Source organism: Clarias gariepinus, chromosome 7, assembly GCF_024256425.1.
Source record: "Clarias gariepinus isolate MV-2021 ecotype Netherlands chromosome 7, CGAR_prim_01v2, whole genome shotgun sequence".
NCBI lineage: Eukaryota > Metazoa > Chordata > Actinopteri > Siluriformes > Clariidae > Clarias > Clarias gariepinus.
The window spans coordinates 20,535,257-20,561,114 of NC_071106.1; the positions used below are offsets into that span (position 1 = coordinate 20,535,257).

The 25,858-nt window shown below is 37.6% G+C and overlaps 1 protein-coding gene across 1 annotated transcript in view; it reads left to right on the forward strand.

Moving 5' to 3' along the window:
• LOC128527483 (hydrocephalus-inducing protein-like) overlaps positions 1-24,443 on the forward strand; it is a 224,907-nt gene extending 200,464 nt beyond the window's left edge. Inside the window, exons 59-84 of the mRNA XM_053499884.1 lie at positions 6,910-7,145; positions 7,231-7,382; positions 10,171-10,348; positions 10,437-10,542; positions 12,221-12,463; positions 12,657-13,018; positions 13,358-13,518; positions 14,079-14,173; positions 14,291-14,504; positions 15,347-15,568; positions 15,655-15,781; positions 15,901-16,066; positions 17,416-17,563; positions 17,670-17,877; positions 18,140-18,361; positions 18,461-18,630; positions 18,740-18,938; positions 19,562-19,720; positions 19,955-20,235; positions 20,866-21,085; positions 21,181-21,393; positions 21,762-21,925; positions 22,156-22,306; positions 22,512-22,742; positions 22,848-23,072; positions 23,434-24,443. Coding sequence (XP_053355859.1) covers positions 6,910-7,145; positions 7,231-7,382; positions 10,171-10,348; positions 10,437-10,542; positions 12,221-12,463; positions 12,657-13,018; positions 13,358-13,518; positions 14,079-14,173; positions 14,291-14,504; positions 15,347-15,568; positions 15,655-15,781; positions 15,901-16,066; positions 17,416-17,563; positions 17,670-17,877; positions 18,140-18,361; positions 18,461-18,630; positions 18,740-18,938; positions 19,562-19,720; positions 19,955-20,235; positions 20,866-21,085; positions 21,181-21,393; positions 21,762-21,925; positions 22,156-22,306; positions 22,512-22,742; positions 22,848-23,072; positions 23,434-23,946 — 5,366 coding nt within the window. The 3' untranslated portion in view covers positions 23,947-24,443. The remainder of the gene's footprint in view (positions 1-6,909; positions 7,146-7,230; positions 7,383-10,170; positions 10,349-10,436; positions 10,543-12,220; positions 12,464-12,656; positions 13,019-13,357; positions 13,519-14,078; positions 14,174-14,290; positions 14,505-15,346; positions 15,569-15,654; positions 15,782-15,900; positions 16,067-17,415; positions 17,564-17,669; positions 17,878-18,139; positions 18,362-18,460; positions 18,631-18,739; positions 18,939-19,561; positions 19,721-19,954; positions 20,236-20,865; positions 21,086-21,180; positions 21,394-21,761; positions 21,926-22,155; positions 22,307-22,511; positions 22,743-22,847; positions 23,073-23,433) is intronic.
• The last annotated feature ends 1,415 nt before the right edge of the window (positions 24,444-25,858 follow it).

Consider the following 25,858-nt stretch of genomic DNA (forward strand, 5'->3'; position numbering starts at 1 on the left):
AATGTGCTATTGGCTATTGGTTATTGGTAAATAAGCTTAAAATATCTAAACAAAAGGGTGAATTAGGGCACTGTGAACTGTTCTAAGGGGGTTATTTTTTGACACTTGCAATTTATTTTAACAGTATACTGTATACGGTACCAGTCAAATGTTGAATTGATTTATTTTCCAGCAATACTGTTTTTTTGTTTTTTTTTCCAGAGAAAAATACACATATAGCACAAGGTAATTAAGTAACGACAACAGTAAGTTGTTATTTTAATGCAGGTCAGCTGATCATGAATAGTTCTTGAAAGAACAGTATTGGCAAGTGCATTTGCAAAACCCATGAAGCACCATGATGAAACGGATTCTCATGAAGACTGTAACGGCCTATGTGCACGGGCGGCACCATGAAGCACGGACAGGAGGCGAGGGCTTACGGGAAAAAAGATAATTTATTTAGGAAAAATGGGGAAGGAAAGGGTTAAAGGAGGGAGCATGGAAATAAAGGTATGGAATGACATGAAAGGTGCACGTGCAGGTCCGGGGGCAGTGCCCCGCTACCATGCAGGCACACAGCTGGCGATAGGTGGCAGTGGGCAGAGTGGCAGAACGAGGCACGCGGAGGCAGTGCTCCTGCACGCTCCCTTAACCGTTCTCCTGCTGTCACGAGCCAAGATCGGCTCCTCTCAGCTCTCTCTGGGTGCAGCCTCAGGCGGGAATCCTCGCTGACGTCCGTCGGGTGGGCGGCTTTCCCGGCTGGGATCGTGGGCTCTAACACAGTCGTCCTCGACCAGATTAAAGGACAGAATTCCAGGCTCCTCTTTAAAGTCCCCAGGGCGCCCCTCTTGCTTGCCACTCTCTCCTACACCACCGCATTACACACTTCCCGGACCTTGGAATAAACTCTGCGCCTTGCGTTTATAACATGGAGCAAGCCCGAGATCCTATTAATGTTAATTATCGCCAGCCGGCCCGAATAGGCAGCTCCATTCCTTTGCATACCTGCAGAAGCCTATCTAAGGAGCTTACAAAGTAAGCGGAGTGCGATAGTAGCGCCATCACAGGTGCACGCCGTAACAAAGACCATCCCAGAAAGCAAGACCAAAACAGAGGAGAAATATAGCATCTTAGACTAGAGTCATTATGAAGGCTTTAAGTAGCAGACACATCTAATTGCCTAAATGTCATGCATGTAGAAATAAATGTATAAATGTGTATTCAGTATATATATGTGTGTGTATATATATATATACAGTGGTGTGAAAAACTATTTGCCCCCTTCCTGATTTCTTATTCTTTTGCATGTTTGTCACACTTAAATGTTTCTGATCATCAAACACATTTAACTATTAGTCAAAGATAACACAAGTAAACACAAAATGCAGTTTTTAAATGATGGTTTTTATTATTTAGGGAGAAAAAAAATCCAAACTTACATGGCCCTGTGTGAAAAAGTAATTGCCCCCTGAACCTAATAACTGATTGGGCCACCCTTAGCAGCAATAACTGCAATCAAGTGTTTGCGATAACTTGCAACGAGTCTTTTACAGAGCTCTGGAGGAATTTTGGCCCACTCATCTTTGCAGAATTGTTGTAATTCAGCTTTATTTGAGGGTTTTCTAGCATGAACCGCCTTTTTAAGGTCATGCCACAACATCTCAATAGGATTCAGGTCAGGACTTTGACTGGGCCACTCCAAAGTCTTCATTTTGTTTTTCTTTAGCCATTCAGAGGTGGATTTGCTGGTGTGTTTTGGGTCATTGTCCTGCTGCAGCACCCAAGATCGCTTCAGCTTGAGTTGACGAACAGATGGCCGGACATTCTCCTTCAGGATTTTTTGGTAGACAGTAGAATTCATGGTTCCATCTATCACAGCAAGCCTTCCAGGTCCTGAAGCAGCAAAACAACCCCAGACCATCACACTACCACCCCCATATTTTACTGTTGGTATGGTGTTCTTTTTCTGAAATGCTGTGTTACTTTTACGCCAGATGTAACGGGACACGCACCTTCCAAAAAGTTAAACTTTTGTCTCGTCGGTCCACAGGGTATTTTCCCAAAGGTCTTGGCAATCATTGAGATGTTTTTTAGCAAAATTGAGACGAGCCTTAATGTTCTTTTTGCTTAAGTGGTTTGTGCCTTGGAAATCTGCCATGCAGGCCGTTTTTGCCCAGTCTCTTTCTTATGGTGGAGTCGTGAACACTGACCTTAATTGAGGCAAGTGAGGCCTGCAGTTCTTTAGATGTTGTCCTGGAGTCTTTTGTGGCCTCTCGGATGAGTTGTCTCTGCGCTCTTGGGGTAATTTTGGTCGGCCGGCCTCTCCTGGGAAGGTTCACCACTGTTTCATGTTTTTGCCATTTGTGGATAATGACTCTCACTGTGGTTCGCTGGAGTCCCAAGGCTTTGGAAATGGCTTTATAACCTTTACCAGCCTGATAGATCTCAATTACTTTTGTTCTCATTTTTTTCTGAATTTCTTTGGATCTTGGCATAATGTCTAGCTTTTGAGGTGCTTTTGGTCTACTTCTCTGTGTCAGGTAGCTCCTATTTAAGTGATTTTTTGATTGAAACAGGTGTGGCAGTAATCAGGCCTGGGAGTGACTACAGAAATTGAACTTTTAACTGTGATAAACCACAGTTAAGTTATTTTTTAACAAGGGGGGGCAATTACTTTTTCACACAGGGCCATGTAGATTTGGAGTTTTTTTTCTCACTTAACATAATCTTCATTTAAAAACTGCATTTTGTGTTCAATTATGTTATCTTTGACTAATAGTTAACGGTTTTTGATGAGCAGAAACATTTAAGTGTGACAAACATGCAAAAGAATAAGAAATCAGGAAGGGGGCAAATAGTTTTTCACACCACTGTATATATATATATATATGTGTGTGTGTATATATATATATATATTAGGGATGCACCGAAATGAAAATTCTGGGCCGAAAACGAAACCGAAATTTTTGGATGCACTTGGCCGAAAACCGATACCGAAACCGAAAATGGCTTCATTAAAAAACGTTTAAAATATTTTTTTTTTGTTTGTATTAAAAAAATGTTGCATATTGCAACTTTGCTGTCCTCATCTGAAACTTTGAAGTGCTTCCAAACCGCCGACATACTCCGTGTTTGATGCGTAATGACAGCGCGAACGAGACGGGAGGATGGGAGAGGCGTGGCAACAATTTCGGCTTTTATTTTCCGCGCTTTCTTTTGTTTCGGCCGAAACCGATAATGCTATTTCGGCCAAAAATTTTCGGCGGCCGAAATTTCGGTGCATCCCTAATATATATATAAATATATATATACACAGTGGAATCTTGGATTGAGAGTAACTTGGTCGGCAAGTGTTTTGCAAGACAAGCAAAAAATCTTTAGAAATTTTATCTTGATAAACCAGCAAGGTCTTGGAATACGAGTAGTACGCATCTGCTTTGCGCAAGGGTTCTTTTTTAAATGCACTTTTTTTGTTTGAGTGTAGTGACTGTTCTTTAGTAGCTGTACTGCAACAACTTCCCTGTGAAGAAAAAAAAGATTGCTACAAAATGTCACATTTCCACGAATCCTAAAAATGAGGTAAAAGTAAGTGTTATTAGAGAGAGGCTCCTAGTTAAAGAGGTTTACCGACAGAGACTCTCTGTCAAAAAGTAGGGATTCAATTAGTGTGAGTGTATGTGTGTTTGTAAGAGAGAACGTCATCCTACACATCTGAGTTTTGATTAATCTTTGTGGGGAAATTTGCTTTGATATGAAGTGTACACACATACACACACACACACACACACACACACACACATATATATATATATATATATGTGCATTTTAAATAATTAGAATATCATTAAATAAAATCATAAAAAAAAATTATTTCAGTAATTAAAAAATTAAACTTAAAGCCAATGAAATCCCAAAATTCAATGTCTCAAAAGATCAGAATATTGTTTAAAAAATTAGAATATATATAATAAGTTTAATATTGGAGGCTTGTGGTGTCACACTCTAATCAGCTTATTAAATCCAAACACAAAGGTTTCTTATCCCTTTAAATGGTCTCTCAGTCTGGTTCAGTGGCCTACACAATCATGCTGACTCCTGAATTGAAAGTTGTCCAGGAGACAATCATTGGCACACTGCACAGTAAAAAGGTGCACAACTGCACAAGACTGCAGCTTGAGTCATTGTTTCAAGAGAGTCACCATATACTGGACGAGAGACAACGTCAGAGGCGTCTTACCTGGGTTTAGGACAAAAAGGACTGGACTGTTGCTCAGTGGGCTAAAGTCCTCTTTTCAGTTGAAAGTAAATTTTGCCATTTATTTGGAATTCAAGGTCCGAGAGGCTGGAGGAAGAGAGAAGAGATACAGAATCCAAGTTGCTTGAGGTCCAGTATAAAGTTTGCACAGTCAGTGGAGCCATGTCACTTGTTGGTGTTGGTTCACTGTTTTCTTTTTTCAGGTCCAAGGTCAGCACACCCATCTACCAGGAGGTTTTAGAGCACTTCATGCTTTCCTCTTCTGACCAGCTTTATGGTCATGCTGATTTCATTTTCCAGCAGGACTTGGCACCTGCACTGCCAGTTTAAGGACCATGATATCTCTTTGCTTGATTGGCCAGCAAACTCACCAGACCTTAACCCCACAGAGAATCTTTGCGTATTGTGAAAAGTCAGGCCAGTCAAGTTCTTCCACACCAAACTTGCCCATCCATATCTTTATATAGTGGGGTTTTGTATGTTAAAATGAAAACTATATACCAAGAATACAAAAACATTTTGGACATTTTTTTGCCATCATGTTTTGCCAAAACTTCTAAAGGAAGGAACTCGAAAAATTTTAATATTGAAATGTTAACTTTTTAATGCAACTTTAAAGTTCATTTATTTTAGTAATGCAACTTAAAAGGTGAAACTAATATATGAGAGAGACTCATTAAATGCAAAGCAAGATAGTTCAACCCGTAATTTATCATAAATGAGATTATTATGGCATACAGCTCATGAAAACCCTAAATCCACAATCCTAAAAAGAAATTGAATATTACATGCAATCAATAAAACAAGTATTGTACATAGAACATATCGGAGCTCCTAAAAGTATAAGTATGCATACAGTATGAGCTCAGTACTTGGTTTGGGTGCCTTTTGCAGCAATTACTGCCTTAATGTGGCATGGCATAGAAGCTATCAGCCTGTGGCACTGCTGAGGTATTATGAAAGACCAGGATGCCTTAATAGCGGCTTATAGCTCTTCTGCATTGTTCGGTCTCATGTCTTGGTTTGGTCTATCTTTCTCTTGGCAAAGCCCCATAGATTCTCTATCGGGTTCAGGTCAGGCAAGTTTACTGGCCAATCAAGCATAGTAATCCCACGGTCATTGAACCAGGTTTTGGTGCTTTTGGCAGTGTGGGCAGGTGCCAAGTCCTGCTGGAAAATGAAGTCAGCATCCCCAAAAAGCTCGTCTGTGGAAGGAAGCATGAAGTGTTCCAAAATCTCCTGGAAGACGGCTGCGTTGACCCTGGACTTAATGAAGCACAGTGGACCAACACCAGCAGATGACATGGCTCCCAAAATCAACGCAGACTGTAAAAACTTTACACTGGACTTCAAGCATCTTGCAATGTGTGCCTCTCCATTTTTCCTCCAGACTCTGGGTCCTTTGTTTTTAAATGAGATGCAAAAGTTGCTCTCATCAGAAAAGAGGACTTTGGACCACTGAGCAACAGACCAGTTATTTTTTTCTTTAGCCCAGGTAAGACGCTTCTGACGTTGTTTGTTGTTCAGGAGAGGCTTGACAAGAGGAATACGACATTTGAAGCCCATGTCCAGGATCCGTCTGTGTATGGTGGCTCTTGATGCTCTTGATGACTCCAGCCTCAGTCCACTCCTTGTGAAAGGAAACACTTTTAAATGGCCTTTTCCTGATAATCCTCTCCAGGCTGCGGTAATCCTTTTTTTCCCACACTTTTTCCTTCCACATAACTTTCTATTAATGTGCTTTAATACAGCAATTTGGGAACATCCAACTTCTTTTGCAATTACCTTTTGAGGCTTTCCCTCCTTATGGAGGATGTCAATGTTGGTTTTCTGTTAGGTCAGCAGTCTTTCCCATGATTGTGCTTCCTACTGAACCAAACTAAAGAGACCATTTAAAGGCTAAGGAACCCTTTGCAGGTGTTGTGGCTTAATTAGCTGAATAGAGTGGGACACTTTAAGACTAGAATATTGACCTTTTTCACAATATTCTAATTTTTTGAGTAAGCCATGATCATCTCAATTATGACAAATCACAGCTCGAACTATCTTGCTTTGCATGTAATGAGTCTATCTCATATATTAGTTTAACCTTTTAAGTTGCATTACTGAAATAAATGAACTGTTGCAGGATATTGTAATTTTTCGAGTTTTACCTGTAAAATGTTTTTTTTTTTTTTTTCAATTGTTAACATGAAAATATATAAATCAAGCATAAACAGACATTTTGGACAACCACATGCTCCCAGCTTTGTGGGAATAATTTACTATAGGTCTGAAGATGGGGATGTTCTGTTTTGAAAAAAAAAAAAATCACTGATTTTCAGTGTTGACATTTCATAACAACAAAGTATAACAATTATTTTAAGTACATTTACTATGATGCCTTTGTAGCATTAAATATAATCATGTGTTTTAAACTGCGACTGGTTTATTTATTGAATCCTAAGGATAGAATAAATAATAAACATGTTTGATGGTAGGATCAGTTTTTAAGCAGTCCTGCAACACATTCCACTTATTAGCTGATGATTGGATCCCAAACACATTTGCAGTGGACTCACGGTCACCAGTTTTTTTTTGTGTAAATAAAAAAATTATTTATAAAGCTAATAGTAACACTGAAAAAAAATTGTATATTAAAATTTCAGTGTATTTCACTTTTTTCTGTGTAGGAATAGCACATAAAGATACTGCTTCCATCTTTGAAGAACACAGATTGTGCAAGAATAGTAACATGCTACAATGTGAGCAGTATCAGGAGGCTATGGGTATCTATGTCCAGGATGAGAACAAATTTGTCTTCAACAACGTGTTGGTTGGCCAGTCAGCCAAAGCCCGCTTCCGTCTTACCAACCCTGGCAAAATACCCTGTACACTTAGTTTGCAGGTGAAAACTGTCCTCAGCAAGGTGTGCTCATGTGTGTAACTGCTGCTACTGCAAACATGCCATGTTTAAAGATTTTAATTGTAATTATGGAATACGGCTGTTTCAGGTGTCAACGCGAAGCGCTGAGGTGTTTGAGCTGAGCCCTACTCACATGAGTATCCCCAGTCATTCACATGCCTATGCTACAATTACATTTACTCCTCAGATCATGCAGACCTACCACGGTGTGTTTGAGGCATCTCTGGAAGGTGCAACTGGGTAAGTATAAACAGATAGATAGATAGATAGATGAACATAAAGTTGGATAGACAGATTGCAAGAGTGTTAAAAAGCACAAATAATAAAATATTTTGGTCATGTCAGTGTGAATTTCATGTGATTTTGTGTGTGTGTGTATATACAGTATATATATATATATATATATATATATATATATATATATATATATATATATATATATATATATATATACTGAACAAAAATATAAACGCAACACTTTTGTTTTTGCTCCCATTTTGAATGAGATGAACTTAAAGATCTGAAACGTTTTCTACATAAACAAAATAACCATATCTCTCAAATATTGTTCACAAATCCGTTACGATGAAGAACTGGAGTCAAGTCGAGACCCCAATGAGGACGACAAGCATACAGATAAGCTTCCCTGAGACGGTTTCTGACAGTTTGTGCAAACATTCTTTGGTTATGCACTCCGATTGTTTCAGCAGCTGTCTGAGTGGCTGGTCTCAGACGATCTTGGAGGTGAACATGAGGGATGTGGAGGACCTGGGCTGGTGTGGTTACACGTCGTCTGAGGTTGTGAGGCTGGTTGGATGTACTGCCAAATCCTCTGAAACACCTTTGGAGACGGCTTATGGTAGAGAAATGAACATTCAATTCAAGAGCAACAGCTCTGGTGGACATTCCTGCTGTCAGCATGCCAATTGCACGCTCCCTCAAAACTTGTGACATCTGTGGCATTGTGCTGTGTGATTCAACTGAACCTTTCAAAGTGGCCTTTTACAGGTGGCCAGTCTAAGGCACACCTGTGCAATATTCATGAAAAAAACTAAAGTATTGCGTTTATATTTTTGTTCAGTATATATATTACACAAAGTGGGTATAGAAAAGGATCAACCCGTTTTTTTTGTTGCTTTGCAGCCTGAAAAAAGGGACAGTTTCGTTTTAACTAGCCGTATATTCTCAGTGCAACTTTTAACATATAAGTGAAAGATGTTACATCAACATGTCAGGAGAAATAACTGAATCGCTGATTTGGAAAAGGATCACCCTCTGCTATAAATGACTTATTAACTCAATCAGGTGGAGCTACTGTAATCATTTAAAAAGCTGGAGCATTTCAGTTCCTGGTAGTGCAATTAAAGCAGCCAATTAACTGTAGGTGGCCAGTCACTGTTATTATGCCTCTGGCATAAAGTTGTGTACAGGCAGTGGTGTCAAAAGTGTTCACATTAATTACTTGAGAAGAAGTATAGATACTAGGGTTTAAAATGACTTCTTTGGAAGTTGAAGTATCAAAAAGTAAAAGTGTAAAAGTACTGATTTCAAAACTACTTAAAAAATAAAATTTAATTTAACGGGGGGGGGAGGGGGGGGGAAGCATTAAGGATAAAAGCTTAGGCTGTGCCACGGGCCTATATACTGCATTAACACCTCATAAAAAAATAAATTAAAAAAAATTTTGTTTTTTGTTGTTTTTTGTTGTTTTTTTAAACGGCCATAGTGATTTGGGATACTGTATATAGCAATTGAAAAAGAATGCATTTTAGTACAAAGCAAATACATTAAAGAATCATATATGTGTACTACTGAGCATTAACATGTTTTATAGAGAAGAAGATATGATAACTAGTTGCCTATAAGTATTTTAATGGTGCAAAAAGTCAAACTTCAGAGGCATGTCATCAGTAACCTTTACTGGAATGTAAATGTACATCCAAGCTTAGCTGCAGAAATCTGTGTGTGCAACATACAAGAAAAATAGTGTACCCAGGGCAGGCTTAGTAACAATTACCCTTGTATGGTTGTCTACAATAAACATTAGTGCTGTCAGAATGAATGATTAATCCAAGTGATTATTAAAAAATAAATTATATATATATATATATATACACACACACAGGTCTCTTAAAAAAATAGCATATTGTGATAAAGTTCATTATTTTCTGTAATGTACTGATAAACATTAGACTTTCATATAGTTTAGATTCATTACACACAACTGAAGTAGTTCAAGCCTTTTATTGTTTTAATATTGATGTAATATTGAAAAACTTAGCATATTTCATCCGACCAATAAAAGAAAAGTGTTTTTAATACAAAAAAAAGTCAACCTTCAAATAATTATGTTCAGTTATGCACTCAATACTTGGTCGGGAATCCTTTTGCAGAAATGACTGCTTTAATGCGGCGTGGCATGGAGGCAATCAGCCTGTGGCACTGCTGAGGTGTTATGGAGGCCCAGGATGCTTCGATAGCGGCCTTAAGCTCATCCAGAGTGTTGGGTCTTGCGTCTCTCAAATTTCTCTTTACAATATCCCACAGATTCTCTATGAGGTTCAGGTCAGGAGAGTTGGCAGGCCAATTGAGCACAGTAGTACCATGGTCAGTAAACCATTTACCAGTGGTTTTGGCACTGTGAGCAGGTGCCAGTTCGTGCTAAAAAATGAAATCTTCATCTCCATAAAGCTTTTCAGCAGATGTAGGCATGAAGTGCTCCAAAATCTCCTGATAGCTAGCTGCATTGACCATGCCCTTGATAAAACACAGTGGACCAACACTAGCAGCTGACATGGCACCCCAGACCATCACTGACTGTGTGTACTTGACACTTTTGGCACTTCCCTCTCCCCAGTCTTATTATTAATGCAGGCCTGTTTTGGTTATGTACAAGTTTATTTTACCTACTTTGGTCCACCAATGTCCTTGCTTTTCCATCTCTCAAGATCCCCTTTTACTATAGACACAGGTAAAAGGTAGTATTTTGTTTTTATTTTCTTTATTGTTATGTGTTCACTTTGGGTAGGAGCAAGTTGTTGGTGTTTGATTTGGTTGGAGAGGGTAATTTGCCCAGTATAAATATTATAAAACCAGTCCAGAGGACCAACCATGGACAGCTAGTTCTGCAGTTCAAGCGATTGCTGGTAAACAAGAGACAAATCCTTCCTCTTGTCTTGAAGAACATTAGCAGCATAACTGCAGAGGTAAGATGAATAAACAGTGTAAGAAGTTTAGTTTGTGGGGTGTAATCTCACCATATCAGAGGTATATCTACTTTTATTACTTTTACAGGTTAGCATTGATCTGCTTGACAAGATTGGAGTATTTGCATTGAGGGCAGCTCCTGGGACTGTATGCAACATCTCCTCTTCACACATAGCAAGTGAACCTGGAACAGGTCAGTATTGAAGCCTGATTCTCTCTCTTTTCTCTCTCTTGCGCTGCGGAATTGTGGGTAAACGTCTTACCTGCTGGGTCTTAGTGCGCATCTCTTAATGGTATAATCAACATCCGTGCACATATGCTCTGTTTACTATAACATTGTGACCACATGTGTGTGCATTTAACATATTTTATTTTGTGTCTGTACATGTGTGTGTACAGCGCACGTGTAAAGCAAAAGCAAGTCTCATTAGAGAGGTTAAAGATACATTTTCTTTCTCTGTATCAGCCTGCTCTTTGTGTCTGTGTGTGCGCGCATCATTGGACACCGTGCCACACACATACACAGACCCCTCCTACTTTCGTCTTCACAGACACACACACACTCTTCTCTCTGCTCTACACAGAAACACTGCTCAGGCGCGAATTTTTTTAAAATTTTTTAAAATTCGGTGATTCCCTTAGTGTGTCGCTCAATCGAGTGTCATTAGAGAGATTTCTTGTTTATTTTTTTCAGATAAAACAGTGTTTCCGTTGTGTGTGTGAAAAGAGTGAAGGAAGGGTAACTGTGTAAGGGGAGAGGGGGAGGGGCTCCTTACTTTAGCTTTACACACATACACACACACATACACAGTGCCTGCATGAAACACTTAACTGTCGGGATTTATTTGTACCTTTTTTTTAAAGGTAAAGTGCAGGTTTATTTGTTTTATTTTTACTTTATTTTTTTGTGTTAATTATTTTTATGTATTTATTTTTTGGGGCTGTGGAACAAATAATTTGAGTTTCCATTATTTCTTTTGGGAAAATTAGATTTGCTTTAGTAGTGTTTTGGAATATGTGCCCGCTTCCGGAACGAATTATGCTTGTAATCCAAGGTTCCACTATATATCCTATCAGATGTTTATTTCAGTGGTTATCAAGTGACAAGATCTGAATACAGTCCATTGCTCCTGCAAAGACTTCAACCACATATGAACTCCCCCAATTCAAACCTTACTTAAAAGTCTTTTTTTCCTTAAAAATATTCTTTGATTTATATTTGGTAGCCCATTTTATCTTGATCAGTTTTGAATCCCAAGTTAATTTGGGAACACTGGGCATAAGGCTGGAATATACACTATAGTACACCATCACAATAATTTGATCTGCAGGTTAGTGAATATAATAAATGTTTTTATACTTACTTGAATAACCATGAAAACTTTTTTTCCTTGCTCTGTACCATTGTTTCATTCTGTGTAGGTTGTTGAGTTACCCAGTTGCAATTAGTGATTTAATACATTTAAATATGGTACAGTGGATAAAGATTCTACACACCTATTCACATGAAATGGTCTCCTACTGTATCAAAAGCTGACAAATTGTGAATAAGTAATCCACAATGGATACCTTATAAGTAATGATAACAACCAAAGAGTATATAGTCTATTCATTAAACATTAAAAACCATTAACCAATGCAGTGGAAAGCTTACATTTTGTCTGAGGAACTATGTTCGTTTTACCTCCTTTCTGTTTGGTAGCCATTGTGCAAAAGAAAAACTACATAACAGGTGGTGTTAGCCATAGCTTAATTATTAAAAAAGTAATATTTAAGCATTCTGTCATTTTGATTAGTAAAAAAAACTATCCTTCAAAATATAAAATATCTCAAATAATCCCTCAAAATATAAAATATTAAATTCTTTACAGAAGAAAACCACATGGCTCATTTGGCATTCCTGACTCTAAAGTCTGGACAGCAAGCAGAGTTTGAGGTAGAGTTTCATCCCTCAGTGCCTCAGATTTTTGAAGCCACCATGCAGCTGTTGATAAAAGACAACCAGTATGAAAAGACACTAATACAGCTCTTGGGAGAGGGCTACCGTGACATCATCTCTTTGGACATCTCTTTGGATAGCAGCAATGTTCCTCAGGACCAGGATACTACAGAAAGTAAATACAGACCTTATGTATCTAAACACAAAAAAAATTTTGGCGGTTGAAAGACTTTGCTTGACTAATTCTAACCAGAATGTGTATAAATTGATTGGATTGTCTCTTAGCATTGTTAACATTTTTAGCCCAAAAAAAAAAAGGCAAAATATGTAATTTGCAACTCTGTCCTCCTCTGCTCAACCCCCTACAGCTATATTAGATATTGTGCATTTTGGAGACTGTCACGTGGGTCATCTTTACCACAAAACTTTCACCATGACCAATCACAGCAACTTAGTGGCTCTGCGCTTTGAGTGGCCTCAGAGTGAGCCACATCTGCAGTTCTCACCTCATGTAGGCCACCTCCATGCTGGGTGCACCAAGGAGGTGACAGTAAGCTTCAGCTCAGAGCAACCCATAATGATGAATGCACAGATAGTGAAATGTAATCTCTGCCAGATAACCTTCCAGCACCCTGTCGACCAAGTGCTAGATTGGGATGACCGTCATCGGACAGTCAAGTGGGTGGATGTGGAAGAGCCACTCTCACCTCAGAGACCAGCCAAGAAAAAGGTCAGATGGCTGTGGTAAAGCAGACAATGTTCATTTCTAAACATGCTAAATCAATAAGAATGTAAAAAATGTACTTCTGTCATTTCAAAAATGCCAATGGCTAATGTGTGACATTCTCATTGGTACAAGATGTGCATTTATACCAAGTTAATCTTGTTTTATTGAAAACTAATGCAATTGTAACAATCTTTATAGGCAACTTTAATAACTCAAATGAATTAGCAATATAGTAATAACAGCAATAATAGCAAATAGTTAAAAAATACACTTTTTAAATTCTTATTAGATACACATCAGAAATATGTAATAGAAGTAACTGCTGTTGTGTCCTGTGTCTAGGTGGTAGAGACTGATCCAGAGCCTGTCTATTCACTGGTGGAAAACTCTTTTAGGGAGCTAGAGCTAAGGATTAGTGCTGTGTGTGATTATGCCAAGTTTGAGTGTGTTGCTGAACCTATCAATTTTAAAGACACCATGCTCTTTCAAACCAGAGTCTTCCAGTATGTATCATCGATTCTTTGCCTCCATATTTTGTAATATGTACTCATAATTCTTGTTTCACTAAAAGCTATAAATTGTGTATTATTTATTTTTAATACTATACTGAATATTTATTTAATACCTATGTTAAAATGTGAGTAGAATATATATTATATAATGCAAAAATATTTCGTATTGTACAAACTTTGTTTTACATATTTAATTTATGACTTCATTATTAAGTTAGTACAAAATAAGATTTTTTCATTTTCCAAACTTTAGTATTCTGGCACAAAAAAATAAATAAATAAAATAATAATAATTCTATGGGGAAAAAAAAGAAGCAGGTGCGACAAAAACTTTAGGAATATGGCTAATTCTGCAGGATGTTCTGTAAAACGAAACATCTAATTTTCTTATAAAGCTGCACATATTGTTCCTGGGGCTATTTTTTTTAAGCAAAAAAAACATCACAACTATTATTTACTTTGTTCTTAAATTGATATTTACAGTATTTTTAACATACATAAATGTTTTTGCTCTACTGCAGTTATTTGCACAGTACTGTATATGTTTTCAGACTGCAGGTGGACAACAAAGGCACTGTAAAGCTTGAGTACTCCTGGCAGGTTATGATGGAGACCTTTAAGAAGACTCTGTGCTTTACTCATGGAGGTATGTGTAATGACAAAATCTAGCATCCGCAGTTTGGATGTTATTTATTTGCTTACTAGTGCTACTTTTGAGAAGAATGTAAATTAAGTGTATTTAAGTGCAAATTTATGTTTACAGACAGGATCCCTAATTCTTCCGAGGGCTGTCAGACAGGGTTGAGACCAGCCAGCAATTTAAGGAGCTTGTCCACTTTACTGTTAGGAGATCCAGAGATTCCTCCATTCACTGTGGAGCCTAGTATGGGGCTCATCCTGCCTGGGAACAATCAGACATTTCATATTCGCTTCTCACCTCTGGAAGTAGCCCAGTATGAGGCCAGGCTTGTCTGCAGGTCTGCAAATTAAACACATCTGCTCGTTCTTTTGCTCAGTATATTGTTTCTCAATATAAAATATTTTTACGAAGAAAAATAGTCTTTTTTTATGCGGATTTGCATCCATTTCATTTGTTACATATGTTAATAGGAACCCAGACTTACCATGTTTATGGCTTCTCACAATTATTCTTTTAATGGGTCTCATTTATTCATGATTTATTCAATAATAAAAAAACAAATAATAAATAACCAAACATTACCAGAATGTTTCCACTGGATTTACCGAAGTTTAGGAAGCACTAGTCTTCTTCAAGTGTACGGTATATGTTGATCACCTGTAACAAGCAAAGTCTGTTCCCAGTGCAGCTCATTTGCATAAAATAATGACAAAAACTCTATAAAAGTGCAAATACACAAAAGTTTTGTGTGAATTTTGCATTTTTATTTTGTGCACAAATAGCTCAAAATTAAAATAAAGTGCACAAACAGCTGGGACTGTGAAACAAGCAATTAAGGTAAAGCTTTAAATACAGAAAAATTGTGAGCTTTAGTTTATCTTTTTACATGTTAAATGTACACACACGCACACACACTCGAGCAGGTGTAGAATACCATGTTTTTACAACTTCAATAAAATAAATAAATGAACTAAAAAATTCATTATGTAAACTGGTATACTTGCAGTTTACATAAAATCTATTCATATCCAAGTCAATAAATGAGGCCTATTGTTGGTTAGGCAATTATTTCTAATTCACTTTAAAGTGTGTCTTTCAGTTTTGAATGAATGCTCCTAGTACTGGTCAAACCTCTGAGTTTATGTTGCATTTTGTGCAATTTCCTGTATATGTTGGCAGCATTCCTAATGTGAAGGACAAGCAAGGTCCAATAATAGCAGTGAATGGTTGCAGTGTGATGCCTTACTGCCATTTCCACCTGGAAGACTCAGAATATCTTCCTAATGACAGACGGAACATTGAGCTCTCCAGCCCCCCGGGGGCCAAACTCAGGGGAACTCTGGATCCCAACACCAAAGTTATAGAATTCACATCCACAGGGGTTGGTACATACATTTGCAGGTGAGGAATCAATTATATTTATATAATGTGATCATAATTTATGCCGTAATTGTGTTAATCATTTGCATACTTTATTGATTTTGCAGGACCTTTAGTGTAGTAAATCCCACCAACAAGGCATACTCATTATTGTGGAGATGTGAAGACTCCGAGGTTAAACCCTTTACCTGCCTCACACCAAAGGACTTCATTCAGCCTGGCAAGAAAGTGGAGGTAACTAACTGCATATAATACTCATTAGATGTTTTTTTTTTATGTAGACGAATATTGGTATGTTTAAATTAGCCTGCTGTTAATATTATTCATATTAACCTTAAAAAAATCCACCTCAGGTCTCATTTAAATACCATGCGCAAGAGCTGGATTTGGTGGAATCTTTCTGGACCTTCTTAATCCCTGAGCACAACTTCTCTGTGCCCTTTCTGCTGGTGGGCACAGCAAAAGATCCAGTGGTGTACATTGATACTGCTCATCTTAATCTAGGTGGTCTACTTATTGGTAAGATCAGAAAAAAATCCAGTTGAGTTTTGGCAGAAGTTACAGTAGTTGACAGAATTTATAAAGTGAAAATAAGTATGACAGTCAATTGTATGCTAAAAATATTAAATGACCCCCACCAAGCTGAAATAGTTGTTTAGGAAGAAATACAAACACTTCAAATTCAAATTTAAATCTCACTGTTTTAAAGGTCTGATCAGCAGCTACATAAAAAAACTGAGTAAATCCAAAAGGAGGCTCAACTTTCTTTTTAGAATACCATCGTTCCACTTTTTAACATATGGCAAGGCATTAAAATAATAAGGAATATACAGTACAATAATAAAAATAAAAAAAAAAACACCAGGTACCATAGTTATAATGAAAATTCATAATAAAAGAATAGCTTTATCATTGATAAATAATTGTTAAAAAAAAAATATATATATATATATATATATATATATATATATTTTTTTTTTTTTTTTTTTTTTTTTTTAACCAATTATATACTTATCAGCCTGAAAAATGACTAATTAACAGCACCTCAGATTGGAGGCGTTATGAAGTTTTTACAGAGCATAAGTAGCAGACACATCTCTCTATTAACTGTTCAAAGGAGATTAATGCATTTTTAACACCTTCAGCATTCCTTTACAATGTAAATCATGGAGTTATAAAGTGACCCCAAACTTTTGAATGGTAGTGTGTGTGTGCGTGTACACGTGCGTGTATATATATATAAACATGATAGTAGAGGTGCTCCTATTAAGGTATTTTGGGCTGATCACCAAAATCACAGATATCACCAGTCACCATTTGCTGATCACAGGTTTGTGAGGGTTATTGAAATCTTCCATATAAGTAGTAAATAAATAAAACTACACAATTTCTATTCATTGTGTGTTTTATTTATTTACTATTTTTGAAGTAAAAAAATCCTTTCCTTAACTAGCATCAAGGGGCTTTCAAATGCTGAAATGGTAAGATTTCGAAGATTTTAAAGAATTTACAAAATTTGGATGCTGCCTTTGCAGACAACTTTTCATTTTCAACTTTTCCATGAAGGTATTAAAAATGTAACATCTCTTGAGACTTTGTAATATTCCCAGACTGGTGTTGTCATGTTAATGTGGCTGTCATCAACATGCCACATGTAGTATTAGTATTTTGAGCCATCACAATAATATTGGTTTATGTGATCAGCCAGTTAAGAGACAACCAGTCAGTAAAAATTAGAGGCATCCCTACATGATGATATTTTCCATATTATTTATAGCGGCCGTATGCATATTATACTAAAATAATTAGTAAGTATGTGGAATTTTCATATTACTGTATGTACTATGCATGAATGTGCACACATATAGGTCGTGAGGCCAAAAAAATTGTGTATGTGGTGAATAGAGAAGACAAACCTTTTCACTTTGCCGTTGAGGAGGTCTCTCGACACTCAAAGACTTCCAGAGATAGCCTGATACTGAGGCCCATGCAAGGAACAGTACCTCCCAGAGACAAGTAAGGCCCTCTCAGCAACATATTTTTTATAAAAGGAAAAAAAATCCTACTGCCAGTAATGAGGACAAAACAGTCACTAGGTATGGACATGTTATTTGTCTATCAGGTTCCCAGTTGCTATATCCTACATACCCACTCAGGAGGGTGTGGTGACATTTAACCTACGAATTGTGATCAGAGGAAAAGTTCAGCCACTCAAAATGAATGTGAAGGCAGATGGCTACAGTGTTAATGTTTGTGTCCAATATGAGAGTCCAGAAGGGGCCATGACTGAACTCTCTGCTTCTAATGTCCATCTTATAGACTTCAAACAGGTGATCTATGATACAAGTTATGTGCATTATAAGTCACCTTCAAACAGGTTTTTGAGATATAATTGGATAGATAATTAATTTTAGTAAAATGTCCTAAATATTATTTACATTTAGCAGGGAGAAAATATTGAGTAATTTTTAGATCTGTTCTATAATTGGTTTGTCTTATATTGCAGTACGGTTAGACTTGGCTTGTTTGAGAAAGCAGTTAGTACAAAATGTTTATCTGTGTACTTTGTTTTCGTCCTTTTCTTTTGGACAGGTGGAGCTAAGCAGCAAGTCCACATGTGCATTTGTGGCTTCTAACTTAGGGAGATTTAATGTGGATGTGCAGTATGAGATAACAGGGCCTGAGGAGCTGCAGTGCCACCTTCAGGTGGAACCCAAAACAGCTATGGTGCCAGTAGGACAACAAAATTATTGCATTCTAAGCTTCTTACCCCTGAAGAAGTGTGACCTCAAAGATATGGGCTTCTTAATAAAGGCATTCTCTTTTTTTTCTCTTTTTCACATTTTTAATTGTGAATTTACATTTATTTGTGAGGTCTTATGATTAATTATTTTGATTCATGCTACTCTGTAGGTAAAGGATGGCCCAGTTTTCCATTGCAGTCTGCTGGGTTCTACCACCAGTGGGGGCCTGGAGTTTTCCTTTCTTAAATACAACTTTGGCAAGACATTTATTTACTCTGCTGGCATGGTGCCTGCAATATGCACACTGCTTATCAGCAACAAAGGAGAAAGGGGAATCAGGTAAATGGTGGGGCTTAACATACATAAATTCAAGTCAAATTTTTAGGTTAATATTTTGGCAAATATTATTGAGATTTTAAATAATATTTTTATTTTTCATTTATTATAGTGTAAACTGTTTATTCTCCAACACCCCATTCCTGGAAGTGAGCTTCATTCCTGATGTGTTGCCCCCTAGTGGTAGCGTGGAGGTGCCTATCACATTCTACCCTCGAGAAGCAATACGCTACCACGAAAAGGTGGCTTTTGAGATAAATCAGTGCTCCATGCAGGTAGTGGAGATCATGGGGCAAGGAATTGAGATGAAGGTGAGAAAGGAAAAAACTAATATCAGAGAAGTGGTCCTGTTTGTTTAAGTCCTGAAGCGCACTTATGATGCTCATGTGTCCACATCCAAAGTGGATTTGTGGCCTATGTAAGGGCTATGTAAACCCTGTTCCTACTGTACAGTGGCAAGTTTATGTTCATTAGTCATTAAATCAAAAGTTAGACTGACTTAATGAAAAGTTTTATCATGTTTAGAATATTATGCGGCAGTAAGCCAAACATTGAGCTTAGTATAGTATTGTGCAATACTGTAGATATTAGTTTGTAATTAGCATGGCATTAAGCAATATAGATAAAGAATGAGTAATTGAATGACTAGTTTTTAATTTTTTCACTTGTGCTGATCAAATGAAGCCTCATTTAAAGCATCCATTTCTAGCAAAAGGTGCAGGGCAGGCAGAAGTCATCTAATTTGTGAATTAAGAGAACGTAGCTCAAAATGTAACTTACTGTGGGAACTTTTACCTTTTTAGCTAATTTAAAGGATGTTACAGTATGTCACTTTTTGTTTTTTTGTTTTTTTTTTGGTTCTATTGCATGACACATCATGCATCCCATTAAGACGATTGTGTAAAGTATTCTTATCAGCTTCTGCTTTTCCTAGATTGATGTAGAGGATCCAAAATTAAGGACTGTGAAACTCGGAAATCTGCAGGTGGGCCAAAAGAACAGAAAGCTCATCCCCCTGATCAACAATAGTTCATCTTCCCTGACCTTCTCTTTCTTCTTTACACCCTCTACTCAGAAACTACTAAACTCTAAGGTAGGACACATAACATACACTTTATAATATAATATTTATAATACATAATAATAATAATAATAAAACTGTTCTATCCATGATAAATGAATAATAGACTTTATTATACACGAAGCACTGAAGATTGATTTATGCTTTTATGAACACACACAACCTCACATACAAACAAATCAGTTATGTAAACAATCTATCCCTTCTCACAATATGTGGTGCCACTCCCCTGTATGTGTTCTTTAGGTCCTGTCAGTGAATCCAAGTAGGGAGGTGACACTGAAGGGTGGAGGGGGAAAGTGTGTGGTGGAGGTGCTCTTCAGCCCACTCGAACGCATGCTTCCATTCAACGAGGAGTTGCAGTTGAAATGTTTGGGCACCATCCGACCCCTACTAGTACTAAAAGGTTCTTGCCAGGGTGTCGAGGTCTCACTGGACCGGAACTACTTGTCCTTTGGAGCTGTGGCCCTGCACTGCCAAACCACACGCAATATTATGCTGCAAAATACAGGAGACATTGGGGCTAGGTGAATATATATGTACACATACAGTATTCATATCCATCATCTTGTGCATAAACACATGATATGTGCACTAGAGCAGGGGTGTCACTTTCTAATCTTGAAAGACAAGATTGATACATGCTCAGAATTCTATGTTATTATCATGCCTGATTAAGCTCATCAGCTAATAAACCCTTTTGCACAGTTCAAGATTTTAATTAACAGACATTTGTTGGGAGTAGTAAAATCATAACAGCATCAGCACATTTTGTTAATTATAATGCAGAATTTGTCCCATTTAAAAAAAAAAGAAAAAAAATAGTACTGAAATCTGTGACTGTTGAAAATTAAATAAGATCCACTATTTGTTTGCTGTACTTTTGGTTCCTGTTCACAATTCCCTTCACCCGTGAATAAACCATTAAATAATAGTTCTTTTACGATTATCTGAATATATTTAATAAAGTTCTGTCTTTACAGATGATGATTTACCTGATTTATTAGTTAAGTACAAGCTAGCTTTATAATTTGTTTTCTGTATTATTGGGCTTTATATGTTTTTATTACAGAAATGAGTCTGCCTTGGCGTTTCAAGAATTTTGGATTCTTACTTTGCATACTTATTAAAAACTCCTGTGTGTATTTTTGTATTAGATTTAAATGGGATACAAAGGCTTTTGCTCCAGATTTCAGTATCTGTCCTGCTGAAGGTTATATCTGCCCAGGGATGGAGGTGTCTTTGGTGGTAACGTTTGCTCCTGTGGAGGTCAAGCAGGAACTGTGCTATGATAATCTTATTTGCTCTATAGAGGGGGGTAAGCCTGTAACGCTTACCCTTGCTGGATCCTGCATTGTTCTTCCAGTTGTTAGTCAGGTAAAACATTATCTATGTGTGATTATCATAGGTATTACTTGTCTTTTGTTGTTCTGTGACCTCTATGCTTATACTTTCTCTTTCACCTGCGACAGGTGTTAAATTTTGTGTGCCATGTTCGTAGTCAGTGCACTCAGTCTGTGACTCTGTCTAATAATACTAACCAGCGCTGGTGCCTGAAACCCGTCATAGAGGGTGAATATTGGAGTGCTCTACTGTCCCTTATCATTGAGCCCTACCAGCAAAATAAAGCCTACGAGATCACCTATAAGCCCATGGCTATGACCATAGATGGCAAAAAGCACTTGGTAAATCTCTTTTTTACTAAAAAATCAGTTTGTTTGGTTTTAATACCCTTATAGAACATAAACAAGTGTGACATCTCTGTTTGATAGTTTGATTAATTTTTAATCACTCTCACATTAATGAGAGTTTAATATTAAATGAGAATTAATTAATGTCAATTGTCTTTACATAGTCCTTGCACAAATCATCACACAGTTTTAAATTTACTTCATTTTGAAATTCACTTCAGTCTATACATATTTTACTTGTATAGACTGAAAAGTATGTAAGAAAAATCCTAAAATATTGCACTTCCTTCATCCAAGACTTCTGTTTTAATGGATCTTGATGCAAAATGTCGAGTGTGAATGTGCTTTTATTTTTGGTCTAGGGCTCAGTGTTTTTCTCCCTCCCTGATGGCTCAGGGATGCTGTACACCTTACAGGGTACGGCAGAGCCACCTAAAGCATTAACCACAATCAGCCGTGAAGTACCTTGCAAGACATCCTACACAGAAATTGTGCCTGTTCATAACTGGTTGCCCAAACCTCAGAGGTACTACACACAAACTCTCACAGACAGACTTACTGTATTAGTTGCACAAGATAAGATACATAATGTAGGTCTAACTGAATGTTCTTATGTACAATGTCTGGCCAAAAAAAGTTGCACACTCTATATATTATATATACTCACAATATTGTATCGTGCTGCCTTTAGATTGTATTGCTGTTGTTTAATATACACTCTAGTTGTGTAATATACACTGTTCTCCTGCTGTGCAGATTCCGTGCTATAGTGGAGATGATTAAACCTGAACGTCCTGACAGCACAGTCTCACTGAAGGGGCTTGATTATGTGGAGGTGTCAGCTTTGACTAAACGAGACTACAAAATCTCCTTCTTCAGCTACAAGGAGTGCCAGTGCAATGCCAAAGTAGTCCAATCTACATTCTTTACTACTTACATGAATTTCTTAGAAATATGCAAATTAATGCAATACCCAACAATTGTATCTATGCTAATGCTAATAACTGGCATCCATCACTATTCATAATAATTTAATAATAATTAAATTCATGTTTTAAACTTTGTTAAATATTTTCATAAGCAACTTTATACCTATGAATAAATGTCCACAGCTGACCTTTAAAAATGAGGCCACAGGTGAATACCAGTTCTACTACCTGACATTTAAAGCCACACCTCCTGGAGTGATCAACACAATTGAGATGATGACAGTGGTGAGACAGATCACTTTAGGTTCTGTGAGCTTGGAAAATCCTTTACCCACAAACCTTTTGTTCACGACTGAGTGCCGCAGTACAGACATAAATGTGCAGCCTCAGTTCTCAGTGCCTGCACTCTCCACGGTATTACTTGTTTCAGATATTTTTTTTAAAAAAGTTGTCTTTTTCAAAGAAGTTCTTGTTAATCTCTCTCTCTCTCTCTCTCTCTCTCTCTCTCTCATATCCCAGGAAACTTTAAGGTTTGAATACCAGCCTTTGCGTTCAGGTGAGACTACAGCACGGCTCATACTGTATAACAATGAACTGGGTTATTTCCACTATGAGCTTTTGCTCCGTGCGCTTCCTGCTCCTCCTGAGAAACCACTATGCTTCAGAGCACCACTGGGCTGTGGGCAATACCTCACAGCCAAGTTCACCAGCTACTCCCGGGTCAAGGCTGAATACACCTGCAAGGTATAGCTTTATTGAAATTACAATATTTAAACTATGTATCCCGTATTCATTTCAGAAGAACTTTCATTAAAAATGTTATGCCTGAAAATTTCATGACAAAAAGATTACTTTAGTTCACGTCACTCACATAAAAGTTTCAGAACTCTTCCTATGCTTGGTCAAGGTTTTGTCAATTTCATATGTTGTTTACTTTAATTATAACTGAAAGGAACAAGTATTGTATACTGTATATTAAATTGTTTTTAATATTTTTACAGTAGCTATAAAATAGGAAGAAAGTTAGTTCAAGGGCAGTATATACCTAATGTAGTTACTAAACATATTTTAACAGGTCCTAGTAATCTAATTAATTCCTCCTCAGATAGACCATCCAGACTTCACTGTGGAAAAAAATTCAATGCCCGTAGCGGCAAGCTCCCAAGCAGGCACTGATGTCAGTGTGGAGGTATATTTTGAGCCGTGCCAATTAGGTGAGGTACGAGGCCTGTTGACTGTTTCATCCAGTACTGGAGGGGATTATGTGTTCCCTCTGTATGGAACATGCACACCTCCCAAAGCTCAGGGACCCATGGTGATTCGTGCTGGCTCCAGCATCTCCATTCCCTTCAAGAATGTCTTTATGGAGACCACAGCCTTCACTTGCCAAGTGGACAACCCGGCCTTCATCATAAAGGGGATGGACAGCCTTCGCTCAAAGAAGACTCACCAAATCCTGGTGAACTTCGAGAGCCCACAGTCAAGCTCAAAGATACCATGCACAGGAAAACTTGTCATCTCCAGTCCACGCACAGAGGGCCAAGGCCAGGGTCTCTTCTGGGTATATTATCTAAAGGGCATCTCCCCTGAGCAGCATCAGAGAGAAAAGATGTCATGAAATGCTGCCAGGGTCCAGAGGACATAGTTTTAGTGTCACACTTAAAAATCACACACAGCTGTAGTTTCCTAATAAAACTATATTTTTGCAATGGTCACTTTTTTGCCTTGCACAGCTGTTTCAAACCCTTATAAGATTAAATAATATTTTTACCTACAGTTATATAAGCATAACTAGATTTAAGTTATTAGTTAATTTCAACTGTAGACGTCTCTGGTAGATGATGTGTGTCTTTCTTTATAAATTATTTGCTTTTACTGTATGCAATATAAATTTAAATACAAACATTAAGACTTGTTTCCAGTTTATTCAATATGAAATATTTTTATGGTTTTAATAGTCTGGCAAGACATTTCATAGTGTGTAGGAGTACTTTAATGAGAGAGTGGGCGAGAAGTTAAAGCAAGGGCAGCATGACATTAGGCTGCAGTTCTCATAGGTGTACAGTTTAAAGTGCCTCTTATTTTTTTCAATTGCTCTTTTACAAATATTCTCTTAAGCTCCAGTAGGTCAACTAGCAATATGATATATACTTTAGTTCCAGTCACATACAGTGGTGTGAAAAACTATTTGCCCCCTTCCTGATTTCTTATTCTTTTGCATGCTTGTCACACAAAATGTTTCTGATCATCAAACACATTTAACTATTAGTCAAAGATAACATAATTGAACACAAAATGCAGTTTTTAAATGATGGTTTTTATTATTTAGGGAGAAAAAAAATCCAAACCTACATGGCCCTGTGTGAAAAAGTGATTGCCCCCCTTGTTAAAAAATAACTTAACTGTGGTTTATCATACCTGAGTTCAATTTCTGTAGTCACCCCCAGGCCTGATTACTGCCACACCTGTTTCAATCAAGAAATCACTTAAATAGGAGCTACCTGACACAGAGAAGTAGACCAAAAGCACCTCAAAAGCTAGACATCATGCCAAGATCCAAAGAAATTCAGGAACAAATGAGAACAAAAGTAATTGAGATCTATCAGTCTGGTAAAGGTTATAAAACCATTTCTAAAGCTTTGGGACTCCAGCGAACCACAGTGAGAACCATTATCCACAAATGGCAAAAACATGGAACAGTGGTGAACCTTCCCAGGAGTGGCTGGCCAACCAAAATTACCCCAAGTGCGCAGAGACAACTCATCCGAGAGGCCACAAAAGACCCCAGGACAACATCTAAAGAACTGCAGGCCTCACTTGCCTCAATTAAGGTCAGTGTTCATGACTCCACCATAAGAAAGAGACTGGGCAAAAACGGCCTGCATGGCAGATTTCCAAGGCGCAAACCACTTAAGCAAAAAGAACATTAAGGCTCGTCTCAATTTTGCTAAAAAACATCTCAATGATTGCCAAGACTTTTGGGAAAATACCTTGTGGACCGAAGAGACAAAAGTTGAACTTTTTGGAAGGTGCGTGTCCCGTTACATCTGGCGTAAAAGTAACACAGCATTTCAGAAAAAGAACATCATACCAACAGTAAAATATGGTGGTGGTAGTGTGATGGTCTGGGGTTGTTTTGCTGCTTCAGGACCTGGAAGGCTTGCTGTGATAGATGGAACCATGAATTCTACTGTCTACCAAAAAATCCTGAAGGAGAATGTCCGGCCATCTGTTCGTCAACTCAAGCTGAAGCGATCTTGGGTGCTGCAGCAGGACAATGACCCATAACACACCAGCAAATCCACCTCTGAATGGCTGAAGAAAAACAAAATGAAGACTTTGGAGTGGCCTAGTCAAAGTCCTGACCTGAATCCTATTGAGATGTTGTGGCATGACCTTAAAAAGGCGATTCATGCTAAAAAACCCTCAAATAAAGCTGAATTACAACAATTCTGCAAAGATGAGTGGGCCAAAATTCCTCCAGAGCGCTGTAAAAGACTCGTTGCAAGTTATCGCAAACGATTGCATTT